This window comes from Stylophora pistillata, chromosome 2 (assembly GCF_964205215.1).
Source record: "Stylophora pistillata chromosome 2, jaStyPist1.2, whole genome shotgun sequence".
NCBI classification, from domain to species: Eukaryota; Metazoa; Cnidaria; class Anthozoa; order Scleractinia; family Pocilloporidae; genus Stylophora; species Stylophora pistillata.
This window is the reverse complement of record NC_142520.1, coordinates 53597477-53622377: the sequence shown is the minus strand read 5'-3', so window position 1 is coordinate 53622377 and position 24901 is coordinate 53597477. Positions and strand designations below refer to the sequence as shown.

Here is a 24901-nt window from a genome sequence, read left to right as displayed (position 1 = left end):
GTAATCAGGAAAGATCTTTATCGCCCACCCGCTTCTGGATAAGGGCCGAGCACTCGATAAGTTTTCTTGATCCTTAGAACTTCAGATTTTTTTTTTTTCTTCATTGCGGTGAGTTTACTGGCGAACATTTTTTTTCTTTTTTAAGAACCACCCCGCGACTCCCAGATCTGACAGCTGGGGGCAATTGTTCGAAGGCGGGCACGTAGAAGGGCTCTCTCTGAGAATGCTCGCAATAATAATTAAAAGGATAAATACATTCAAATAGTATCATTCGACTAGAATTCTACCGAGTGAAAAATTCGAACACTTAACAACTACATACGTAAATCAGTGAAGGCAAAATCCTCTTATCAATGCTTTAGTTGCTGGCTATTTTTGCTGTAGATATTTCTCGATTAACTCAATGAGACTTTCCGTTGCTGCAAAAATTCTCGGAAAAAAGAAACATTGTCAAAGTTTCCTTGAAAAAATGTGGTCTCCTTTTCCTTTACATCGAGTGTTGATGGAGTCGCTGTGGCTTTGACCCCTCTTGCTTGGTTTTCTCGCGTTTAAGTAGTCCGCGATAGTCCATAGTTAACGCGAAGCTTGAGCATCGAAAAAGACTGGACGTGCTGAGCGGACTATTAACATTTTGCCAAACTACCGCTGACTAATTGATTGGGCATCTCACTTCTTCGAAGCTACTATGTTTCCAGTTACCAAAGAATCATACTGATCATAGTTATGTAGTTCGAAGGAAGAAAATCGGAAGGTTAAAGGCCTAACCGTGTACATCTTTTGCCTCGACGAATGCGTAATCCTTCAATAAGGAATTCTTGAAGGTATGTTAAAGTTACAACTTCAACAAATGAGAAATTGTCTGGGAGGTTCAACGGGTGTAATTGCAATACGCAATCTCTCATTTGGAATCTGAGAGCCGATTTGCAATAGTAACGAAGATAGTGGTAAAGCTGTTTGCAGAAGGCAATTGGAATAATAACACAACGGATTCCTGCGCACTTTTAGCCACATTTTAAGCCAAATTATGCTGATCAGAAAGGAGTATTGTGCATCAGGAATAAGAACTTTTGCTTCCGGCTTCCGTTCGCGTCCCAAACACAATTTTGCTTAAGCTCCCTTTGAAATTATTAATATCACCATTCCACGAAGGAAAAGTAATCTCTTTTGAGATCAAGAATGCATTGTAAATTTTTTCCTTAGAAATATTAAGATTTGATTTACCCTTCATCCTTTAAGGAGGGTGACTGACAAATTTACACCATATCGTGACTGCCTGGTGCTATATTTCTTACGTTACGCATTGTGCAAACAAACATACTGGGCTCAGTTTCTTTTCTTATCATGGAAATGGCTCTATAAAATTTTGCCTAATTTCCTTAGGACTTGAAATAGTCAACATGTAATAATATAAACAACAATGTACATAATTAACTTTCTTTGAGAACTCTTTCTGTAAACAGAATCATGTAGTGGCATCATAATTTTGAAACAGCTAGATTTTACTCGTTAAAACTCACTCAGCATTGAGGCCTTAACTTAAAAACAGAAAATTCTGAGTTATATGCCTGAAGTGATGAAGAAATTAATTGCGGAATTCCCAAGACCATCCTCAAAAACTGTTCAACGCAATTTCCTCCTGACTTGATAAGAGTAATGTGATTGCCATGCCATGCCCACTATTTCAAACTTCAATCTTTTGGTTGGCACATGTGTGAAGTTAGTTGGACTGCAAACAGGGAAAGTTGATTTTTGAGCACTTTGAACATAGTCAGTTAAGGTGTCTTGAAAGACGGTTTCCTATCACCTTAAAAACGAAGGCGCGCTATAAAAAGAGCCTTAGGTCCCACTGGACCATTTGTCAATCAACCGTCGTGTGATGTAGAACTCTTAGAGTCAAGTCAGCTTGAGTTACAGCTACTCCAAAGCAGTGAACAGCGGGTGCATTCCTCAAAATTGTTTTATGTCTTCATTACAATACAAGAATCTTTGAGATTTGTCTTTCCTTTCTCCAATGTAAACTGTCTTTATTTGTGGCAGTAAATTTGAGATCGAAGTAGGTGGTTTGCACATTACCTCATTGCCACCTTGTTGGTGGAAGTAAACAATAGATATCTCATTAGCTCCTTTTGTTCGTCTACCAGCATTTAAATTTGACCCGCACATGTCAACGGTGAGTGACAAACTGGAGCCTAGGTCTTCCCAGGGAAGACTTCCTTATATAGCGCACCTTCATGTTTAAATAAGGTATTTCAGTCTTTTGTTTTGGTTTGTCTACAATATTAAGTTGTTATTTCTATGTGCCAACTGGCTAGATCAAAGATTTCCTAACCTGGCTCCTATAAAAGAGCGACTATGTTTTTACATGAGGGTGTCCTGAGAAAGGAGATCTATGAGAGTGCTTGCATTCTTTTTTCATTTGCACATCTCTGTACTTATCATGACATCCAGCCAAATATCTTCTTGTTTGGCATACAGTCTCAATCAATAAGTACATTACATTGTATAAATTGTGAATTCTGGTCATCAAGTTTGAAATGACGTCAAGGCAATCACATTTGAATGGGTCATTTCTAGTCTTGTGACACTGAGAACTTTTACTTTCACAGGCTTAGTGATAGAGTTAAGAAAGGACTCAATTGTAACCCTGGCAATATATTGTTCTGCTGAAAATGGCTACTGCTCTGGGACCAGATGAGGTGCTTTGTCCTACGAAAGGGCGAGATAATTTTCAACGGATGGCTCGGCTTTTAATAGGTGGAGGTACTGTGCTATTGAGGGAGGTTTTTGACAACAAATGTCCACCGAGTAATCTTCCAGCAATACTGAAGAATCCAGCCACAGAGAAGCAACTCAAGGCCACAAAGCTCACCAAACCACAGTGGGACTGCCTGTACCCATCCCCAGGGGTGTATGGAAAGTCAACAGATTTTGATATAACTCTTCTCTTTCGGTTGCTGAGAACAATTTGCAGCCTCACCCCTCCAGCCAAAGGTTGGGATTCTTTACCTCTACCTACAGACCAAAGCATAGAGGCAGATTTAGCAAGAATTAAATACTACCGTAATTCATTATATGGTCACATGAGTGAGAACATGGAAATATCAGACGATGAGTTTTTAGTACTTTGGAATGAAATAAGCGAGGCCTTGGTAAGAATTGCAGACCATATCAACCCTGTAAAGAAAACAGAATGGCAGAAAGCTATTGGTACATTTTTGAAAGATCCCCTCACTGAGAAAGACAAGAGACATGAGCAGGAATTGCTCAGTTGGTACCAGAATGATACAGAAGTAAAGGAATATATGAACAAGGTAAACTCCTCAATAAAGGGCTTGACAGAAACAGTTTGTGAGGGGGCCAAAGGCACTAATGATCAGCTGAAGTCAGGGTTGTCATTAGAAGTAAGTAAGTAAGTAAGTAATTTTATTTAACCACATATCGCATATGAGCTATAGCTCGTTTAAATGCAAATGTGGAAACCCACCCATCCCACCCCAGGGGAGGACATCCATTACACAGTAATCTCGTGCGTGGGAAATTAACGTCTCCTGCCCCTAACCCTGCAGGAGACGGGACCTCCATTTATTCGTCCCTATCCGAGAAGACTAGAATATCTAACCATTTCTAGATGTTAAAGAAAGGAAGCATATTCTTCTCAGTTAATTTTAAGACCCTGAGTGTTGGTCCGGCCGGTATTGAACTCTCGACCTCCCGCACAGCAGTCCGGCGCTCTCCCAATTGAGCTAACCAGGCGGCGGTCAAAAAGCCGGTAGGCGGCGGAAATCCGCCGGCTGTCAGACCATTTTGCGCCGGCTACTTTGTGAAGCAGAATTTTTGTAATAATTTGGATATATCCACAAAGTTGTAATGGTAAATTGGCCACCGTAACGATTACAAAAGCTGACGTTTCGAGCTTTAGCCCTCCGTCGGAGCGAAAGAATTTTTGTAATATTGAGATCTGTCTTCCCAAGAAATCTTTCTTTTTGTAAATCTGAAGCTTAGTTTAGTGATCATTCTCTTGTATACTCCTGATGTTATGGAAGACAGAAAAACCTAAAAACCTATACAGGAAATACTGTACAAAAACTATCAGTGGTACAGCTAACTAACGAGTAACATGAAATGCGTGACTTAGCGAAGCACGAAACTGATCGCAATTCACACGTGCGTTGATGCTTCGAAAATCGAAAATGGATGGCCAGCGAAGAAAGCGATCTCTTCAAGATTACTTTTCAGGTCAATCGAAGAAGACGAAATCTAGCGAAAACGAGGCCGGGCCACCAAGGTAAGAAAGAGTTTCGATTGCTGTCAAATATCATAATTACGAAGCTCACCGAGGCATTTAATAACACAGATATATCTCATTTAAATATAATGGCAAATTATTGCCGATCAACTACATACTTTCAAAAGAGCTTTAAGAGCGTTGGAAAAGGAAGTTTATCAAGATCTATTTCACCTTGCTGAATCAGTTGTGTTCATTCCACTCTAAATAATTACAAAGGCAGGAAGATTCGCCTTAATTTGCCGTAAACACGTACCGCTATAACGCTAAATAATCACAGAAAGATGTTCTCTTGAGTTCGGGACAGCTAGACTTTCATTAATTGCTGCTTTAGACCCGCAGAAAAGAGCATGTTTTACGTTATCCGACGGAGACATTTTGAGGGAAAATTTCTTCATTTTGTTTACGATTTCGACAAAGTTCTTCGATCATTGTAAATTTCGTTCCAACCATACGTGGCCGTCAAAGTTGCCGTCAAAGTTGCCGCCAGATTGTTTTTTTTTAAGATTTCGCGACGTTAGCAATTGTTCACCAAATCAATTGAATTAAAATACCTACAATTTAACTTTCTTAAAATTTATGGACCTTTTCGAGTCCTTGTTATGGATTTAAAAGGTCAAATGTTTCATGTCATCGTGATTTGCAAAGCTCGTTGCATTCGGCGGGTGATTTCCAGATGTTTATCAGTTGTGATGTTTAGAGATAAGAGGAAATACTTTGATAGACAAAACATACGCCTATTTTAAATTCGGAAGTAGAGCTTGAATCCAGGGGGTTTTCACAGCGAAAAAGGGGGAATTGAATTGCAACACGATGAACCAAATTTATAAACCAGATTCTATGGACAAAACAAAAAACAAAAACAAAAACAGAAACAAAAACAAAACAAGACAAAAACGCAATGAAAGAAAACGTTATGAGAATAGAAGGCTGAAGCATTTTCGTTGTCGAAGAAGTTCATGAAGAAAACGAATCTTCATTCATTTATTGCTTCTAGAAATTGTGACCGAGAACACCAACGTTTCATCAGAAAAAGAAAGTGGTGGAATTAAGGAAAGAAACTTTCCACGTTTGTACATATTTTTGAACTGATTTTAACATCAATGTGTGGCTAAAAATGCTACTTAAATATGCCCCAGAATGCTGGAAAGTACGTCACAGAGAGTTTCGCAATTCAAAATTTTTCGGGGGAACATGCCCTCGGGCCCCCCTAGAGAGGCGTGTTGCGTAGCAACACGCTGTGCTTGCTCCGCAAGCACAATTTACTTCAGCCGCCTACTCAGTTTAGATCAGACACCTATTACATTTTCTAATGACAACCCTGCCACAGGGAGGAAGTGCTTTGTCATCGAAATTTCTTTTACATATTTCCGCTTGGCCTTCATTTGCATCAATGAGGTGGAAGCAGTCCTCGTGCGTGCACGTGATTTTCACGTGGTCTGAGCATGCACGACTTGGTTCTTCTGCCCCTTGATGGCAGTAAGGACATGCAACACACAGCCTATACTGTAGTCCCCTCAAGTAAGGCATTTCCTGTGACAAATTCTGTAGGGTGTCTTCAAGAAATTCACGAACGTCACTTGCTAGTTCGGCGGAGTTCTGTCCTGCAACCTGATCACTCTGTGTTCTTTGTCTCAAGATTACCTTCACAACTCCTGTTTTGCATATAAGGACAAAATCATGAATATCTTTGCCAATGATGAACCATGCTCCATTTTGGTACAGGGTAGGTTGATGCGTGGGCCATGTCTTTGAACACCAACGAATGGATCGTGAGACAAGCTGTAAGAAGAGACCATGAGGAACAAAGCCATGGACAAACAGGAGATACAATGGACAGGGATCCGGTGACGATGGTTTCATCTTACAGAGTTTATCAGGTGATGACTTTAGCTGAGCTGGTACAAAGTACTTTACGTCAGTTGGGGAAACTGAGAACTTAGCGATCAAACCAAATCGCTCCATCATGTCTAAGATGTCTTCTTTGATGATTCCTTGGCCAATAAAGCTGGAGAACACATGATCAACATGTTCCATGCTGAGGATGCCACTTTCTTCGAGTTCTTGCCAGTACTTAGCATTCAGGGGATTCTATAAAATGTATGTGAAAAAAATTCAGCAATTCTGGATAAGGGAAGGCTACGTTATGTTCCTTTTGAACGTTTGCAACATATATTTAGAAGAACTGAAAAAACAGTTTATATCCATCAATGTAATGAAACGGTCAAATATTAAACCCGGCAAAATGTGTATCTAGGGTTGTTCAGAGGTGAATACGCCCACTAGCACTCGCAAAAAGAGCTATTCAATGTTATGAATACAATTATTGTGAGCAGTAGCAGGTTAATGCAAGTCTCTAATTGTAAATAAAAAGGCTAAATCACTATATGACCTGAGAAGCTGCAAAAAGTAGGTGAAATAGTATGGGGTCAACAAATCATATGATTATAACAATAAACAATAAAAAGACACATGTTCTAAGTTTTTGCATTAGTTACTTCTTTCTTCGAAACAACATCATGCTTAGTTTCCTGTTGTTCTAAATTATTGAACAACATTTTCCAAGTAAGCTTGCTTTTCTATAATAAAATTTATTTTCTACCTGTTTATTGAAAGGTGGTATGGTTATCAGCTGTTTGAACAGATCAATCAGCCACTGAGCCTTCAGTACAACTGTACTGCGGTGCTTGATTATCATCCCTAGGCCATGGCAAAAACTTATCATGGAGTCAAACTCTTTTGCATTTTCCATGAAACAATCTTTTCTTGCATAGTGCCCAAGTTGTTGCAGATTTCTGTGATAAATCTGTTTGGCCACCAAAGCTTCAATCACCTTTTCAAACAAAAACCACCTAAAGGGCAACAGACTACTTAGAATGTATTATGGCATACAATTAGGTATTGATTTCAGTCAGTCGTGTATGTATTTGTTCTCTTCTAGTGTACATTCATATTTGGCCGTATAGTGTCTTCAACTTTCAAGAATAATCAACATGGTTATTTTTTGTGACAACGTCTCAATTAAGAAAACCCTGCCTTCTCAGATATCAATCACATCTTCTACTCTTTTATAATTATAACATTGTCTCCATGTCAAGAGTTAGAGTTTTTTTGTCTGTACTGAATGGACTGCTGTGTATTTGCACGATCTGACGTTTTAAGAGTTTTATGAACTTTAAAGTACTGGAGGTGAGATAGTTTTGCATTGATATACATTTTCATGCATGTTCAGTTATGCTGAATATGCCGATTATATTCAAAGAAATTTCATTGCTGTCTATTTTGAATAAATTATTGATCCTGAAGTGCTTGAACTGGAGTTATTCCAAATAAATTGCGTTTTTCATTTACCTGACTGGTATTTTCTCACCCATATAAGGCTCCTGCCACAACACCTCCAGGATTGTGTTCTGTAATTCATTTATACCATCTACTTTTCCTTCTTGCCCTGCAGGATAGAGTTAGAAAAGGAATTCAAAGCATTAAGCAACACAGAAACAGATGCTTACAATGAGCATTATTTGTATTTTAATTGTGTGATTGCAGAGATTTTACAGCTGACAACATAGCTAAGATGATTAACTCTTCAAATCCCAATATTTTAAGCCTCTGTTCCTTACTCCAAACTCTGAAATTAATGGATCTGTCAGCAAAAAAGTATAGGACCCAGTATGGTGCTGCCTTAAACTAAGAAGAGTGCAGCTAATGAAAGAAAAAAACATAACTTGCTTTCTTGCTTTCATTACAAGCCTTAACTCATTCTACCAGTCTTTGAAAATTTTACTGAAACACAACACAACCACTGAATGTGAGTCAGATAGTATGAATGCTTGCCAACCAAAATTAATTGTAAAGTGTTTTTAAAACTGATGAATGTCAGACAAGTTTGTGTGCAGCACCCAGTGAAGAAAATCGTGTTTTCTGATTGGCTACCCAAGCCAGTAAGATGGACTCAAGATCGCATACTTTGATCCCACACATCAAAAAAAGTGTGTGGAGCAGACTTGCAAAGTTTGTAACTTTTTGTCAATATCCAGCCATTGTCACCTCACACTTGGGTCAATTATATACAGTCATCAATTACTTTAGAAACATAGAACAAAGGATACAACATAAAGGCAAACATCTTACCTGTTTCATGCTTTTTTCTCTGCTTTCGTCTCTTCTGGATCGATTTCTTAATCAAGTTTAGTCGCTGTAATTTTGTGTTGTCAATGCAGAATAGAGGCCTGACCACATGCCTCTCATATTCCATACCAGAAATTCTCTCCTTAATTTGTTTCTTTATTGCTGCTATGTCTTTGACTGGTTTGTCAGCATGTGTGCCAACGATGAACACGGGGGGGCGGAGGTAGGGCAGTTGTGCATCATCATCTGTGTCATTGGTTGCCAGGGCAACACTATGTACTGTAGCCAACCATGACAGCAAATTTTCCATGTTTGTTTCATTGTTAGGGTTTTCCAATTTCACATCATTTCTCCCTTGTCTCATGCAGGGCTCAGCTGGGGCATCCAAAGGCTTGCTGAGATTGTGCACCAATATGTATAGTGCCCGCTGTGATAGGAAGATAGGATGGCTAGCATAGTACAAGTGCTGCCCTGCAAAGTCCCACACGTCCATTGTAACATAGGGTTCCTCCGTGGATAAAGCACTTTCAGTGGGTTTCCCCTGAGCATATTCCAACCACTGATAAACATGCTCCTGAGTATCAGGCGGTTGAGGAACATCAATCATCACATCAGGCTCAGCTTGCATGTTTTCATCTTTACATTCAGTAGAATGTTCATTGCCACTGTTTGGCAGAATGTGTGTAAAACCTTCATCCTCCTGAACCTGAATAAAGAATTAAATGAAACATTATGCTCACTTAAGTGTATATAATTATGTCATCAAAACTTGATGTTATGAACAGGCTGCTAAATTGTAAAAAATTATGATCACCTCAGTGTAGAATAATTTTAGGGGGGCAAAAAAACTGTTGTGCTACTTCACTGAAGGGGGTATGACAAGATAACTTGGTTTACCAACTGAGTTGAAGATGTAAATTGGTTACTGTAAAGAGTTCTGAAGCTGACATCTCAAGTGTAAGAGCCCTTAGACAGAGAGAAACTTAATTGCACAGATTAAGACATTGAAGAGCAAATCTTCCCACCCTGGAGCTAGTCAACTCAGACCAAGAAATGTTTGTTGAGATTGAAGTTACATGGCATAACATACATTCATTGAAGCTCCTCCATAAGGATTTGATAGTCAAAATGTAACAAAAGTTATCAAAAAATTATGGCATAAGATAATAAAAAATAATTACAATTAAAAATTTATATATAATTGGAGAAAAAATCCCAAATTTCCTTTAACTTGAGTGAAGACATCACTGAAAAAGCAATTGAAGAATGGAAAAATCAAAAGATGCCCCTCATTTTTATGGTAAAAGTTTTGCATGTATGCCTTTTTCTTTCGAGAAACATCTGCTCCACGCATTTTGTCTGCCACAATCTTTGCTAAATCTTTTGAACATTCCAATAGTCCTGGTTTACTCTCCCTGCTCAACTGCCAGTTCTTGACAGCTTGGTCAACATCAATTTCACATTTTGAAGGATCCACTTCAATCCCCTCAGTACTCTGTTCTTTAGGGTCAAATGGAAGGCCTAAAAGACTCTTCTTTAGACTGGTTTTACCGGCATGATCCTGACCAACCAGTATAATACGCCCACGGTAAACTTTTACATATCCATCTTTTAAAGCCTCTTCATAAGCTCTTTTAGAGTCTAATTAAAAAAAAAAAAAAGTTGTCATGATTGAGCCAAAAGAAAAAGTCTAATCAGAGGAAGTTGTAATAATAAGAAACCTAAACAAAAAGAAATTTTTGTTTTAATAAGTTATAAAAACAATCTGAAACAAGCTAAGAAGTAGGTAAGTCAATTTAACTATGTGTCTACTATGTGTAAATTTAAAAACTATCATTGTATATACATACAAGAGTCATTGCATTGGTGGGTTTGGTTTAATATACACATGACTATTATAAACTGACTCAATGAAATGAAACATTAAGAGTTTGATTAAAATGTGAGTGATCAAACTAAAAGTTAAGGCAATAACTGATGTCAATTCTGCCAAATGGTGTCTGGAAAACAGAGAGAAAAATCACATATTCCCAAAAGGTAACAACTGATAGATTTTAAAATATTACAAGGCCAGCATAAATTATGGTGTAACAATTATCAAAATTACTACTGACCACTTAAGACAAAAGTTTTATTCCCAATAACCTAAACTCTCGTTTTAAAATCATATCAGTCCATCAATTCTGTATGATAAGCTAAATGTTGTTACATTCTTAATAACTTCCAATAAAATAAAGCAAAAATTACAGTTACAACTATTCCAAGATAAGAAATGATTTGTAATAAACTTAATTCTTCCTTAATTAAAATCAAATAAACAGAAAGCAAAAATACAACAGCAATTCCTACAACTGTGAAATGATTTGCAATAAACTTCTTAAATTCCAATCAACTAGAAAGCAAAAATTACAACTTACAATAATCCCTTACTGTAAAATGATTTGTAATAAACTTTATCCCTCCTCAATTCCCTACCAAATTATAGTACACTGTAGTTCAACTTAAATTTCAATGTCAGCCAAGTTGTTAAAATAAACCTTTCAAAATATAACCAAAACTTCCAGTACAAATGTCATGTATTTCTAAAGTGATGCAAACTTTGTTCAATCATACAGTATAACTGTATGCTGAAGATTATGGGAATTTAAGGATACATCACTGTTTGGAAAATGGGGGGGGTTAATTGGGTAAGCTTGCATAGAAAACGAGATAACAAATAGGTCAACAATTTTAATGCAAACCTCTGCTGATGCAATTGTAAATTGTTGGCAAAGAGATGCCCATTACACAATGTCCTATTTAGTGGAATAAGAACAACTCATATAAACCTTGCAAGAAATGCTTTCGTGCAGCTAGGTAATCCTCCCTCTGGATAGTTGTCATCAGTTTCAGCTCAGTCAGGTCAAACTTCTTCAGAATGTCCTCTGTCACAAGATATTTCTGTGCCATGTCATTCAAGTGACCTGTGCAATAGTCATCCCACAAGGCATCCAGTATCTCCAGTGAAGTACACAGTACTGTTAATATCAAACTTCCTGGCTGGGAATCAACAAGTAGCACTTTGCGCACATCTGTTAAATACTGTAGAAAGCCATTTAGTTCATGTGGTTTAGTTGGGTCAACTACCTTGAAGCACTTGTGTGCAATGGAATTCAAAACTGCTTGTGTGCTGGGTGCACCATGACTTTCAACAATTGCTCCCTCAAAGCCCTCAGCACCTCCTGCTTGAGATAGGCTGGTGGATGTAGACAGTTCCACTGCCTTACGCTTACCTGCTCTTACTACTGTCTCCAGGCTTTCTGGTTGGGCACCCTGTGAGCCCAAAACTGTTCTTCCTGAAGTTCCAGTTGCTACCAGCTCCTCACCACCTTCTTGGATACCTTGACTTGATATAGCCACGGTTCCTGAAGCTCCACTTTGTGGATTAGGGTCTGGAATGGCCTCACAATCAATCCGCACTCGAAGTTTAACTGTGAGAGGATTAAGTCTCATTTACTAGTCAGCAACTAAGCATTTACCGAAAAAAAAAAAAGTCCCCTGCACAGTGTTGTAAAGCGCATTAGAGCATTCCATGAAAATGCACTATAGAAATCGATACATTATTAATTTTTATTATAATTATTATTAAAAAGGCCATTGATGAGTGGTCCTGAGGCAGCTAGCCAACTAACCTACTAAGAAACTTAACTGACATTGATTTGGGCTTTAAAAATATATGCTGCCATTCCTGTTAAATTAAATATAAGTGCATGTATATGGTGCACTGTACAGGATATACATATATATATATTCTTGAACTTGATTTGAATGTATTTCAAAGAGTGCTCAACTCTTAGAGGAGCATTGATCATTATAACAAACTGGTTCAAGACTTCAGAGGTAGTTCATCGAATATAATGAATTGAAGACTTCATCAGCTATTAAAGTGCTCAATAGGTAACCAAGAGCAAAGTACCTATATAATTCTTGTAGCTATTTCGCCGACTGTGTTTGGAAAAAGTTTAAATTTCCAAGTTCTAGTGTTGCTTGCACGGTTCGAGGCCAACGATGATAAACGGCCCGTTGTATTAAAAAAAAATAATATAAATTTATATAATTTAATATATAATATATAATATATATATAATATAATGAATTTAAAGGAAAAAGATAGGCAGGAAAAAAAACAACAAGCTGACCTCCAGCTGAGGAATTGGGTTGCCCTCCCACTTTCAACTGATCTTTGAATCCTTGAACTACATCTTGAGCCACCTTTTGAGTTGCAGTTTTTACTTCCTCTCCAAGCTGATCTTTGATACCTTGGGCTTCATATTGAAGTTCTTGTCTTAAGCACTTCCAGGGTTGTCATTAGAAAATGTAATAGGTGTCTGATCTAAACTGAGTAGGCGGCTGAAGTAAATTGTGCTTGCGGAGCAAGCACAGCGTGTTGCTATGCAACACGCCTCTCTAGGGGGGCCCGAGGGCATGTTCCCCCGAAAAATTTTGAATTGCGAAACTCTCTGTGACGTACTTTCCAGCATTCTGGGGCATATTTAAGTAGCATTTTTAGCCACACATTGATGTTAAAATCAGTTCAAAAATATGTACAAACGTGGAAAGTTTCTTTCCTTAATTCCACCACTTTCTTTTTCTGATGAAACGTTGGTGTTCTCGGTCACAATTTCTAGAAGCAATAAATGAATGAAGATTCGTTTTCTTCATGAACTTCTTCGACAACGAAAATGCTTCAGCCTTCTATTCTCATAACGTTTTCTTTCATTGCGTTTTTGTCTTGTTTTGTTTTTGTTTCTGTTTTTGTTTTTGTTTTTTGTTTTGTCCATAGAATCTGGTTTATAAATTTGGTTCATCGTGTTGCAATTCAATTCCCCCTTTTTCGCTGTGAAAACCCCCTGGATTCAAGCTCTACTTCCGAATTTAAAATAGGCGTATGTTTTGTCTATCAAAGTATTTCCTCTTATCTCTAAACATCACAACTGATAAACATCTGGAAATCACCCGCCGAATGCAACGAGCTTTGCAAATCACGATGACATGAAACATTTGACCTTTTAAATCCATAACAAGGACTCGAAAAGGTCCATAAATTTTAAGAAAGTTAAATTGTAGGTATTTTAATTCAATTGATTTGGTGAACAATTGCTAACGTCGCGAAATCTTAAAAAAAAACAATCTGGCGGCAACTTTGACGGCAACTTTGACGGCCACGTATGGTTGGAACGAAATTTACAATGATCGAAGAACTTTGTCGAAATCGTAAACAAAATGAAGAAATTTTCCCTCAAAATGTCTCCGTCGGATAACGTAAAACATGCTCTTTTCTGCGGGTCTAAAGCAGCAATTAATGAAAGTCTAGCTGTCCCGAACTCAAGAGAACATCTTTCTGTGATTATTTAGCGTTATAGCGGTACGTGTTTACGGCAAATTAAGGCGAATCTTCCTGCCTTTGTAATTATTTAGAGTGGAATGAACACAACTGATTCAGCAAGGTGAAATAGATCTTGATAAACTTCCTTTTCCAACGCTCTTAAAGCTCTTTTGAAAGTATGTAGTTGATCGGCAATAATTTGCCATTATATTTAAATGAGATATATCTGTGTTATTAAATGCCTCGGTGAGCTTCGTAATTATGATATTTGACAGCAATCGAAACTCTTTCTTACCTTGGTGGCCCGGCCTCGTTTTCGCTAGATTTCGTCTTCTTCGATTGACCTGAAAAGTAATCTTGAAGAGATCGCTTTCTTCGCTGGCCATCCATTTTCGATTTTCGAAGCATCAACGCACGTGTGAATTGCGATCAGTTTCGTGCTTCGCTAAGTCACGCATTTCATGTTACTCGTTAGTTAGCTGTACCACTGATAGTTTTTGTACAGTATTTCCTGTATAGGTTTTTAGGTTTTTCTGTCTTCCATAACATCAGGAGTATACAAGAGAATGATCACTAAACTAAGCTTCAGATTTACAAAAAGAAAGATTTCTTGGGAAGACAGATCTCAATATTACAAAAATTCTTTCGCTCCGACGGAGGGCTAAAGCTCGAAACGTCAGCTTTTGTAATCGTTACGGTGGCCAATTTACCATTACAACTTTGTGGATATATCCAAATTATTACAAAAATTCTGCTTCACAAAGTAGCCGGCGCAAAATGGTCTGACAGCCGGCGGATTTCCGCCGCCTACCGGCTTCTAATGACAACCCTGTGTGGATTGGAGAAATGGTTCTTGAAAAGAAGAACGCAGGTATGATCGATTTTTTAAGCACAGATTTCCAGCCTCTGATCTATCTTTGCAAGTTTTCTCCTCTATTTTACCTGATCTAAGAATTAAATGGGCCGTTATCAGTGTTGAGAAAGGTAGCCCTGATAGTTTGTCTCCAGTTTCAAATATAAGTGAAAGAATCTTTATCAAGATAAAATTAGTTTTGAAGTTTATTCTTTTCTGTTTTCTCTCGGTTAAGTATTGATCAACAAACATTTATTTGTTATGTTATGTTATTGTCCTAATCCTCCATGACGTCTTTTTCTTCAGGGTTTATCTTCAAATCTGGCTGCTAGATCACAAGGTGAAGCAGGTGAAATTGATCCAATGAAGTCTGACGCGTCATTGAAGGTGACTCTCCTGGGCAGTGAGTGAAGTTCATCAATGGGAGGCTTGTCCACCATAAACAGACAGCTTGCCATTCTGTTGGCCAAACATGCGCAAGTGGATGTCACTCTCCTTGTCCCGCAGTTTGCCTGTTCTGAAGAAGACAAGAGAACTGCAAGAAGCCTCAATGTTTCCATCAGGGAAGCAGAGAAACTTACAGGCTACAGTGACCCTCTTGACTGGTTGAGTTTCCCACCAAGAGACCTCGTCATTGACTTTGTACTGGGTCATGGTGCTAAGCTTGGTAAGCAAGCCCAAGTAATCAGAAAGTACCACAGTTGCAAGTGGATTCAGGTTGTGCACACTGCACCTGAAGAACTTGGAATGCACAAAAACTATCCTGAGGCTATTTCTAAAGGTGAAGAGAAGAACACAACTGAAGTGGAGTTGTGTAAGTTGGCAGATGCTGTGGTAGCAGTTGGACCAAAGTTGACAAAGGCTTACTCTTCCTACCTGCGCTCATGCGAGAAACACCAAGATATAATTCAACTGACGCCAAGCACGTTCAGTGAGTTTTCCTATGTGAAACAAGCTGCAGTTGACGTGGACAAGTTTAAGGTTCTAACGTTTGGCCGTGGTGATCCAGAGGACTTCAGCCTGAAGGGCTACGATATCTCTGCCAGAGCAATAGTTGAACTGAAAGACAGATCTTACCATCTGATCTTCGTGGGTGCAGCTGACGATAAACAGGATGAGGCTGCAGCGAATTTGCTGAAGAGTGGAATTGATAAAACGCAGCTGTCTGTGAGGAAGTTCGTGCAGAGTAAAGAGAAATTGAAAGAATTATTTTGTGAAGTTGATCTTTGCATAATGCCCTCAAGAACCGAAGGGTTTGGATTGACAGCATTAGAAGCTTTGTCTGCTGGTCTTCCCATTCTTGTCAGTCGCAACTCAGGATTTGGTGAGGCATTGTGCACTGTACCAGCAGGGAAATCAGTTGTGGTGGAGTCTGAGGACCCTAAGGACTGGTGTCCGAGAGAAGGAAAGATCAGACCGACTTCAGAAGACTCAGCAACTAAGGAGTTCCTATGAAGAGAAGTTCAGCTGGGAGAAACAGTGTGACGTTCTTGTGGAAAAGATGTGGGACATTGTTCATGGTGAGAATATTTTGAATATTCTTCAAAAAGTGTTTTTGATGGCTACTCGGCGTTCAGTCTCTTTTAAAGCGTCATGGAAAGCAGGGACACCTTCTATTCAAAAATGTGTTAAACCTGAATAGTCTGAATAGAAATCAGCTGTTTTATCGTCTTCTTGATTGGTGCAATATTGAAAAAGGTTTCTTTCTATTTGTTTAGCCTCTAAAAGACAAGACACAGGTTTCAGAACTCAGGAGGCCGGAAATGTAGATACGCCAACCGAACAACTAACAGTTGATTCATTAGTGACTCCAAGTAAGTACCAAAATATTAATAATACATGGTAAGTGACATCCGCAAACAATTAGAGACAGGTTACAGGTAGATCTAACATTTCTACTTTCCCTAACGTTGATCTCTCGGCCAATTACGTTTTTCGAAAATGGTACTTCTGATAATGTTTCGCACGAGGGATTCATGTCAAGATTTATAGCTCTGCTTTCATCGGTTGTAATCCAAAGACATGTTTACATAAATTTAAATTTCTTTTACTTCCGATCAGGACGGACGGCTTGGTGTAATTTTTTTCAGTCAGGGCAAGTTTTTCTCCCATTTCACCAGGAAACAAACATAAATTGCCAAAAACAGGGAGACTTGGAGCGTTTTTTTGCTCGTTGTCAAAGCGAAGCCAAATTGTAAATGCCGTTCCTATAAAAACACTTTTACGTACCGGCTTTTCAGAATAGAGTGGTCATCCGACACAGGTAGAGGAAAATACATTTGGGTAGAGGAAATACATTTGGGCCAGTTCATTTCTATTAAATCTAACCCTAACCGCTGTGTTACGCAAGCAGTGGGCCATTTGTATTCTTTCTAAGAGGTTTCTTTTCGTTAAATAATTGTCTTTCCACTGCAAGCTTTTGGCCCTCTTGACACTGTTCACAAAAATAAATATTCAGATAAAAGACTCAGCTCATTTCAGTATAGTTTAGAACGCAGCTTTGGTTTACAGTTTTGTTAAACAACGGCTCTTTTCTCTCTTTAAATGACGTGCCCTCGGGTTCTTTTCCCAGTTACACATGTATGTCAGAGTGTAGACCTTTCCGTGATTATTTTCTTTTCTGCTTCTTCACTCTTGATTATCATTGTATTCATTGGCCCATAAAAAGTCAATTGACCTCCATTTTATCGCTTTAAGGCTCAGTTGTTCGCCAAAACACCGGTTGTTTGGTGGTTGAAGCCCTTTCTTCCCTTTTGTTTTACCGTTCAAGTTTCTCTTACTAGACTGGAAATTGATATTTTTCAGCTGACGATTGTTTCGTTTCTTTCGTGCTGTTAGAATAATAAAAGCTTTGTCTCTTCCAGGCTCTCTCGACCGAATCATCCACAAACTTCAGCAGATGCACATTAATGCAAGCAAAGTCAAGAGCAAAACAGATCTATCATTGGGACTGAAGAATAGTGCATCGGCCAAGGGCTTCAGAATATCTGACAATCAGGGATCAGGAAATTGTATGTTCTATGCCTTGTCAGAACAACTGGAAATAGTTAAAGGAATCAAAATCCCACATGGCAGATTAAGACAAACCTTGGTCCAGTACCTCAGAAGTAACTCAAAGCTAGTAAGTTGATGTTCGTATGTCTAACAGAGTATGTCACGTGCTGTTCTTTTGAGGTTAAAGGTGTGTACGGGTCAACACCACCAGAGCCTATCCCAGTGTTCACTGCATAACTTTATTATTTAAGAAGCCGCACAATGATGTTGGTTACAGTTGAATCCATTTGTTACTTAACGTGGCCTCCGAAGAAGCAGACTTGTATGGTTTTAGTCTTTTGAATATTGTGGTTTAATAAATGCCCCCCTTAAACGTCCGTGAGATAACACTAAACAGAATTCCAGTTGTTCTCTAGATGATGGATCTTACCTGTTGTTTTTCTGCTTTTTGGGAATCCTTGTTGTTCTACAATAAATTGCTAATAAAAGGTCGTCTCGTATCATTCTTTAAAAAATTACTCCATGACTCGTACCCCACGCGCTCAAGTTGCTATCAAAAATCCTCTTTTAAGTTTGTTTCTTTAACTGATTTTTTTACAGCCGGATGGAACAGACCTATTTAACTTTGTCCATGGACATCAAACATGGACTGAATATTTAACACACATGGAACAAGATGGCGCTTGGGGTGATCACGTGATTTTATGTGCCGCAGCAAACTACTATGAAACGTGCATTCGTGTGATCAGCAGTCTACCCCATAGCAATGATGTAATGATTACGCCACATTGTCCAGTTGACGAAAGCAAAGCACTTGTGCTGGGACATACTCATGAGGTGCACTATGTCAGCCTTCAACCCGCTCAAGGTACAGCTCATTACAGCACAGTTAGTAATTGTAGTCTTAGTTCCATGACAGTTTATTTCGTTTAAAGAGTTACATAGAATGATAAATCTTCCTCTTAACTCTTAGATGACAGTAAATTCAGGCTTTAACGTCAAGGCTTTTTCTCCATTTTCCTATCCTTTCTCTTTCTTTGCTTATTTAACATACGTCATGACGTGGGTGGTTTTCATAAACTTCTTTCCAGTACTAATTGACGGTTAATCGCCCGGTAGATTGAAACGGCATTTCATGCAGTTTTTTCTCCTTTGCTTTCTAATCGTTCTGTTATGTTTGTTGTTTTTACAGGTTAAAAGACACGCTATCTACACAGTCATTATACTCGGCCCAGATCTCTGTAAAAAAAACCCCGGCCGAGTGAAGATGTCTCCAAACGTTTGCCGTTGGGCAAAAGAAGAAACAAAGTCTTTCAGAAGTTTAAAAGTTTTCTTTTCGGAAGTAGTCTCTCTCGATAAGTTGAGTAGTTGTCACGGTGCATATAATTCTCTAAAAACAGAAAATCATCAAGATAAGACAATTCACGGAAAAATTTGTAAATAAATTTCAATGTTTAAAGTGAAGGTTTGAAACATTTTGTTGGTGAAGTAGATTTATTTTCTAAATACTTGCTGTGCTTGTATACGCATCTTGTAAACCCAGCTAGAGCAGTTAGTGCTCACAAATCACAGAAATATCTAACAAATATGCTTTTTATGACTCGATTTAGGGATACTAGCGTTTCTTTTCTCCTAGCACTCCCCTCAATGCAGCTTTGTTAATACTTATTCTAAATTTCCGATAAAAAGAATCCGAGAATATCTGCAGCTGTTTTAGACAGCACCCGTGATCATAGCCACACCGTTGACTGGGTATGGGAGATGGGCGGGGACGGGGAGGGAAGATAAGAAATTTTATACGGAGATTTATCGAATGTACAAGTGATAGTTTATTGACAGCGAAAGTAAGTAAGTGCACCCCTCCCCCCTAATTATTTCCTCTCCTACTCTCCCCTTCCCCCTTCAGTTGGAGCGACCCTTTAAGGCAAACAATTGGTGAAAAACTGTCGATGGGGATAGCAATGATTAGGAAGAGAATTTTAGCGTTACCCGTATAAAATGGCCACAATGTCAACGTTAGCCGTGAAAGTCATCTTCCCGAGGAGGCCTTCATTTGATTGTCGCATCTGTAGTAAAAGGCAAGATCAGTGACCGTGACTTTCTATTTATTGACCCGCGATTGAATTGACTATTCAAGCTTCAAAAGCCAGACCTTGTAGAACCTCTCTTTTGAGCCATTTGCTTTAAGTGCCTCCATATTAAAAGATAAACCACCATTATTCCACTGGAAAGACTTTATGCCTCCGGTTCAAATTCCCTTCCCCACCTTGGTAAGGTTCAAAGGACGACAGTCAAAGGCCCGTGGGTTCCCCAGATGTGAAACTGCGAATTAATCGGTGTACAACGTCACTGACACCGATTTAACATTTTTTGAACTTGAAAATCTAAAAAAAGAATGTCAATTAGTACGCCAAGTAAAATAATTCGATTGAGTTAATAACCACACCTACATAAAAGAAGACAAACTCGTGATTATTAGTGACTCTCTACAATGAATTTCGAGCAGAAAAACGCAAACACGAGGTAAAAAGGTTGCAAGGAGATCTATTTTCAATCAAAAAAACTCGGTGAGAAAGAAAATTTTGATGAAAATACCTTGAGCTTGAAGGTTATAACAACTTACTATGGCAAGACAGAGTTATGGTAAATCCGAGCGTTCTGATTAGTTCTCACTTGCTCGGGATTTTACCGTACGGACCTTTCCGCGGAAGCGATCATAAGCCGTGTACTTTTGTTCGCGAAAGCCGGAAAATCAAAAATTAATAAAATTGTCTTCCCGAGTGTCACATAATAAAATATTTTAGTAACATCACTTGCTCAAACTGTATTGGCCCTAGGTCGTTTCTCTACGGATCTGGCTACACTCGTTCCGCACTGCCATGATTTCGAGCCAGTAATATCCAGTACGGCCATCACGCTAAGTTAGTAAGAAGTTATTCTTTGTGGCAACAGCCTGTTTGTCTTCCTTAACACAGTTTCCGTAATAAAGAAGGCTGCCTCATGAAGTCTCTGCAAGTGAGGGGGGGGGGGGTGGAAGGGGGGACAAAGGGTTCCGAGTCTCCCGCTTCCCGTGCCACATTCTCCTGTCTCCCGTACTTTTGTGCCCCTTAGCGTCCCGACTCCCGCCCTTCATTGTGTTGCTCCCGTCTTAAGATTAATCAAGAGGATCAGAAACTCGGGTTCAACTTTGAAACTGTGCCAAACCTTCATATTCTTGTTCATTTTCTGGCCTTTGTTTTGGCGGGGGATCATTGGTTCCCGATGAAACTTACTACAGGTCTGTTTTGTTAATTAAACTAAGTTTCACTAATCGGGTTATCACAGTTTGATCGTCGCTTCTGACATCTCGTTATAGAGACGTAAGTCTGAGTTCACTGTGTGATGTAATAGCTATTGCCATTTGAAAATCAAACAAAAAAGTCGAGAGGCAGACGTAACGTTTCGAGTTTGCTTCTCATCTGTTCGTGCTTGCTTTCCCTTTTTGACGTAAGTAACTAGTCTTAGCTAGTACATCAATTGTTCAACCGCCCGTTTGCATTTTGAACGTTCAGTTTGAGTGCTAGTGAAGCATGATTGTACAGTCTTGTTCGAATGATTATCAGATTTCTTCGATACGTTGCAATCTTCTTTAAACCTCTGCGGAAAGTTTTAAGGTTAGACTGAAGTCCAGCTTCCATGCGCCGGGGAGGCCGCACTGGCCTCTTCTTACTCCAAGTTTTGGTTACAGCCTCTTCTTCCTTCGAGTCAAGATAACATTCTTGATTTTCTTCAGTTTCATTTGGTTCCAAATCACATTCACCTCGGCAGTCTGAAAGGATCTGGCAAAATCTTTCTCCAGTTAGCTCTAAACGACCATTGAATAATAGTATCGCATCTTTACCAATTTCACAATTAACGTTGCTTTTCTTGCATTTTGCTCTCACTTCCCGCCGACATGTAGATACCGCTTCCAGCCCCCTGTTCTCCCACTTCTCTCCCTCTCTCGCCCCCTGTTCTCTCGAGCTCCCGCTCCCCTGTCCTCCTCCACCTGCAAGGAAACCACAAATTTAAAAAAAATCTTGAACAACGTGCAGTGCCTTTTTGGCACTTTAACTAGACCGGGCCTCTGTAACATTTTGGAAAACTTCCTCCAAAGAATAATTCTCAGAAAAGAAAACCTGAAAAATGTAATAAAACTAGCCTGAAAAAAAGCCTAATTCTGCTATCAGCCTAGCGCGTTATTCCTTTAGTATGACTGGATAACGCTTCTAGAATGCTCCGCATTTTTGTGACACTCTCCTTCATCCAACGCCTAAAGAACAGTGATGCCTGGAACGGGCGATCTGGTCCGATCGCTGGAGGGTGTGTTAAGAATTGGCGCTCGATCTGAAATTAAATCTGATCTACTATCGCCTCAACATTGGTATTGCTGACAGCCTCTAGGTGTTCACAAATGACTTTACACCACGACATTAGGTATCAAAAGCTTAATCTTTTTCTCGACCCAGCTGTTTTAGTTTGCGAAAAGTTTCTAGCCTAACCAACGCCTGAAAAGATTGATTTCCATTTCCGTGAGTATTGTAACTAAAACTCTCAATTGGGAAGAACTCTCTTAATTCAACTAAGATTCTTTGTTTGTATTAGTTCACCTTGGTATTCTTCTCTCAGTCATTTTGTACTTTACCTCTGTTTCGTCTTTACTCTGACTTTTGACCCTTTCCCTAATCTTCTTTTTTTTTTTTTTCATAATTTTTACCTCTCTTTCCTTTGCTCTGCTGTAGCAATTTTTTGTGTGTGTGTTTTGCTTATTAGCTCTTACTAATAATCTTACTTAATCTCTGTCTGCATGAGATTCCTGCTGCGAAGTTAGCTAGTCTCATAGCGATGACTTATTGATAAGAAAAATTATCACATTGACAAGTTTGTTAAAAACCTTATTCACGGATATTCATGGCCGCAGAATTACAAGATGGGAACAAGATTGAAATAATTTCAGCATTGGGTGACAAACGCTTGAGAGTGTTTCATCTACACTAGCGTCAGATTGTTTCCCGTCTTCAACGTTTTTGGCAAGGAACATTTGATGTACCGGTATAAATGATTGACTTGTCCTCTTTCAGTTCCACAATGAAACTCAATCTTACCCTAGAACTTTCTTAAAACCTAAATATGCGGTGGTCCATAAGGGACATGCCACATTTTTTTTGATCGCGCGATAAATGATAGATTATTGCGCAATAAATGGAAATTATCGCGCGATGTATGGAAGTTTTCTCGTGATAGATGGACGTTATCGCGCGATAAATGTTAACTTATCGCGCGATAATTTTTAATTTATTATTATCGCGCAATAATTTATATTATTACCGGGCGATAATATTTATTATCGGGCGATAATTAATCATTTATCGCGCGATCATGGGAAACTTGTTAGGTCACGTAATCGGCTGTCACGCACGATGTTTTCTTGGACGACAGTGGCTGCCGCAGTTCAGGAGGTATGTTTTGAGGTCAACAGTTCGTTTTATTTACGTAAAAAGACCATTTAGCAGTACGTTGCAATACTGCGACACATAGCTCTGTCAATCAGTACAGTAAACCTTGATGTTGCGAAATCTTACGAGACGCTTTCAGGGATGGCTGTCAGTGTCTGAGAACAAGAGTGGATTATCTAATCTTTCTGATTACATAGCAGGTTTGCAAATTTCTAGAGGGTAGATGTGTCGACAAGAGCGTTGTTGTCAGGTTTAAAAAGCCTTTATTAATAATGAAATTAGCCTGCTTTAAAAAATTACTGGTTAGCTATAAAATGTATTCAGTCTAATTTTCATCTGATAGACCGCGATCCGAGCCCGTGGAAATGTTTATTATTGATTTATATTTTGTGATAACTTTTTGATGATTGCATGACTTATACTGTTATGAGATACAAAGAAATATATGAAGTTCATATATTTTGAACTGCGGTATTAGATACGTATGATGCACGATAGATAGCGCTATTTAAGCAATAGCGAAAATCAGACCTGAAAAAAATCAGGCCTGTACGGGACTCGAACCACTGACCTCTGCGATATCGTGCATCATACTTATACTGTTGTGTTACACTAAAACCTTGAAATAAACTTTCATCAGTTTGCTTATCCTCCAGTCTATACTATATGCCCTCCAGTCTATACTATATGCCCTTCAGTCTATACCATATGCCCTCCAGTCTATACTATATGCCCTCCAGTCTATACCATATGCCCTCCAGTCTATACTATATGCCCTCCAGTCTATACCATATGCCCTCTAAATTTCATTGTCATTGTCAAGAAACTTTTATCCCCTGAAAATGCATATTCGCACCCTGACCTCAAAAACCGTTGTATTCCCGCGACATATACAATTTCTGTTCACGCATCTGCACGCACTATCCTTGGGACTCCACCAATTTGACGAATATAGTCTGTAAAAGTTGTTTATACGGCCAACTTCTAACCAAAGAATACGTCGGCCCCATGTATGCAAAACCCAAATGGTTTGAGCTTGCCGTAACCACCTATATGCCAAATGTAGTTGGGTCCTTTGCCATGGTATTCTCTTCTTCGTAATCGCTTTGATGATCGTGACTGTACGCCAGCAGGATCCAATTCTTTACTTAAAACTCGTACGGTCTCCGTCTGGACAACAAGACTATATTCAATTCTTAATCGCTGGTGCATTTGGCGATAACCAATACTGCCCCCACTTCCTCCAAGTTCAGTTTCGATCGCATTTAAGATTTTCTTCATGTCACTATGGTCTTTTCTTCTACTGAAGACCCTGACGCCTAAGCACTCGTTTCAGCTGGCGCAAGCTTATTTCAATTCCACGAAAAAAAAAAAAAAAAAAAAAGAAAATCGAGGATCTCTGAGTTAGCCAGATCGAGAGAAAAGTAGTGATTAATTATATCGTTCCTCTGGAAAGTATTAGGCAAGCCATTGCCGACGTAAGGCGGTAAATGACAGCGCTGGATAAATGGATTATTCCAAAAGGTAAAAGTCCATTTAAAGAATGCCTCAACAACGCCATCTTACTGTGTTTACTGCGTGACTAATTTCACGCACACGCTGAGTGCGAAATATCGCGCGATAAAATTGAATTTATGACGCGATAATTTCCATTTATCGCGCGATAATTTATCATTTATCGCGCGATAATCTCCGTTTATCGCGCCATTTTATCGCGCGATATTTTGATTTTATCGCGCGATAAAAGAAAATGTGTCATGTCCCCCTGTGCGCCACCGTATAAATGTGTTCGAATATGCTAA

At 39.0% G+C, this 24901-nt stretch overlaps 2 protein-coding genes and 1 pseudogene across 3 annotated transcripts in view; 1 reads left to right on the top strand and 2 right to left on the bottom strand.

Annotated features, from left to right (window-relative positions):
• The first annotated feature begins 663 nt into the window (after positions 1-663).
• Positions 664-24901, top strand: part of LOC148740345 (uncharacterized) — a 43044-nt pseudogene continuing 18806 nt past the window's right edge. Inside the window, exons 1-4 of the transcript XR_015997111.1 lie at positions 664-821; positions 2607-3311; positions 14938-16151; positions 16350-16445. The product of XR_015997111.1 is annotated as an uncharacterized LOC148740345 (transcript). The remainder of the gene's footprint in view (positions 822-2606; positions 3312-14937; positions 16152-16349; positions 16446-24901) is intronic.
• Positions 5016-9509, bottom strand: LOC148740347 (uncharacterized). The gene is made up of 5 exons (XM_088749144.1): positions 9504-9509; positions 8417-9119; positions 7637-7733; positions 6888-7137; positions 5016-6376 (listed from the first exon to the last, which is right to left on the bottom strand). Exons 1-5 carry the CDS (start codon positions 9507-9509, stop codon positions 5570-5572), a joined length of 1863 nt encoding a protein of 620 aa, XP_088605270.1. The 3' UTR covers positions 5016-5569.
• LOC148740346 (uncharacterized) lies at positions 9597-14168 on the bottom strand. The gene is made up of 4 exons (XM_088749143.1): positions 14074-14168; positions 12592-12752; positions 11242-11883; positions 9597-10054 (listed from the first exon to the last, which is right to left on the bottom strand). Exons 1-4 carry the CDS (start codon positions 14166-14168, stop codon positions 9597-9599), a joined length of 1356 nt encoding a protein of 451 aa, XP_088605269.1.

Coding starts and splice junctions, on each gene's coding strand:
- LOC148740346 (XM_088749143.1), bottom strand. CDS start 14,168: ATGGATGGCCAGCGAAGAAAGCGATCTCTTCAAGATTACTTTTCAGGT. Junction 11,884..12,591: donor ACCCAATTCCTCAGCTGGAG/GTCAGCTTGTTG, acceptor ATCCTCTCACAG/TTAAACTTCGAGTGCGGATT. Junction 10,055..11,241: donor ACGAAAGCATTTCTTGCAAG/GTTTATATGAGT, acceptor TTTTTTAATTAG/ACTCTAAAAGAGCTTATGAA.
- LOC148740347 (XM_088749144.1), bottom strand. Junction 7,734..8,416: donor GAGAAAAAAGCATGAAACAG/GTAAGATGTTTG, acceptor TCTATCCTGCAG/GGCAAGAAGGAAAAGTAGAT. Junction 7,138..7,636: donor GGTGAGAAAATACCAGTCAG/GTAAATGAAAAA, acceptor GTTGCCCTTTAG/GTGGTTTTTGTTTGAAAAGG.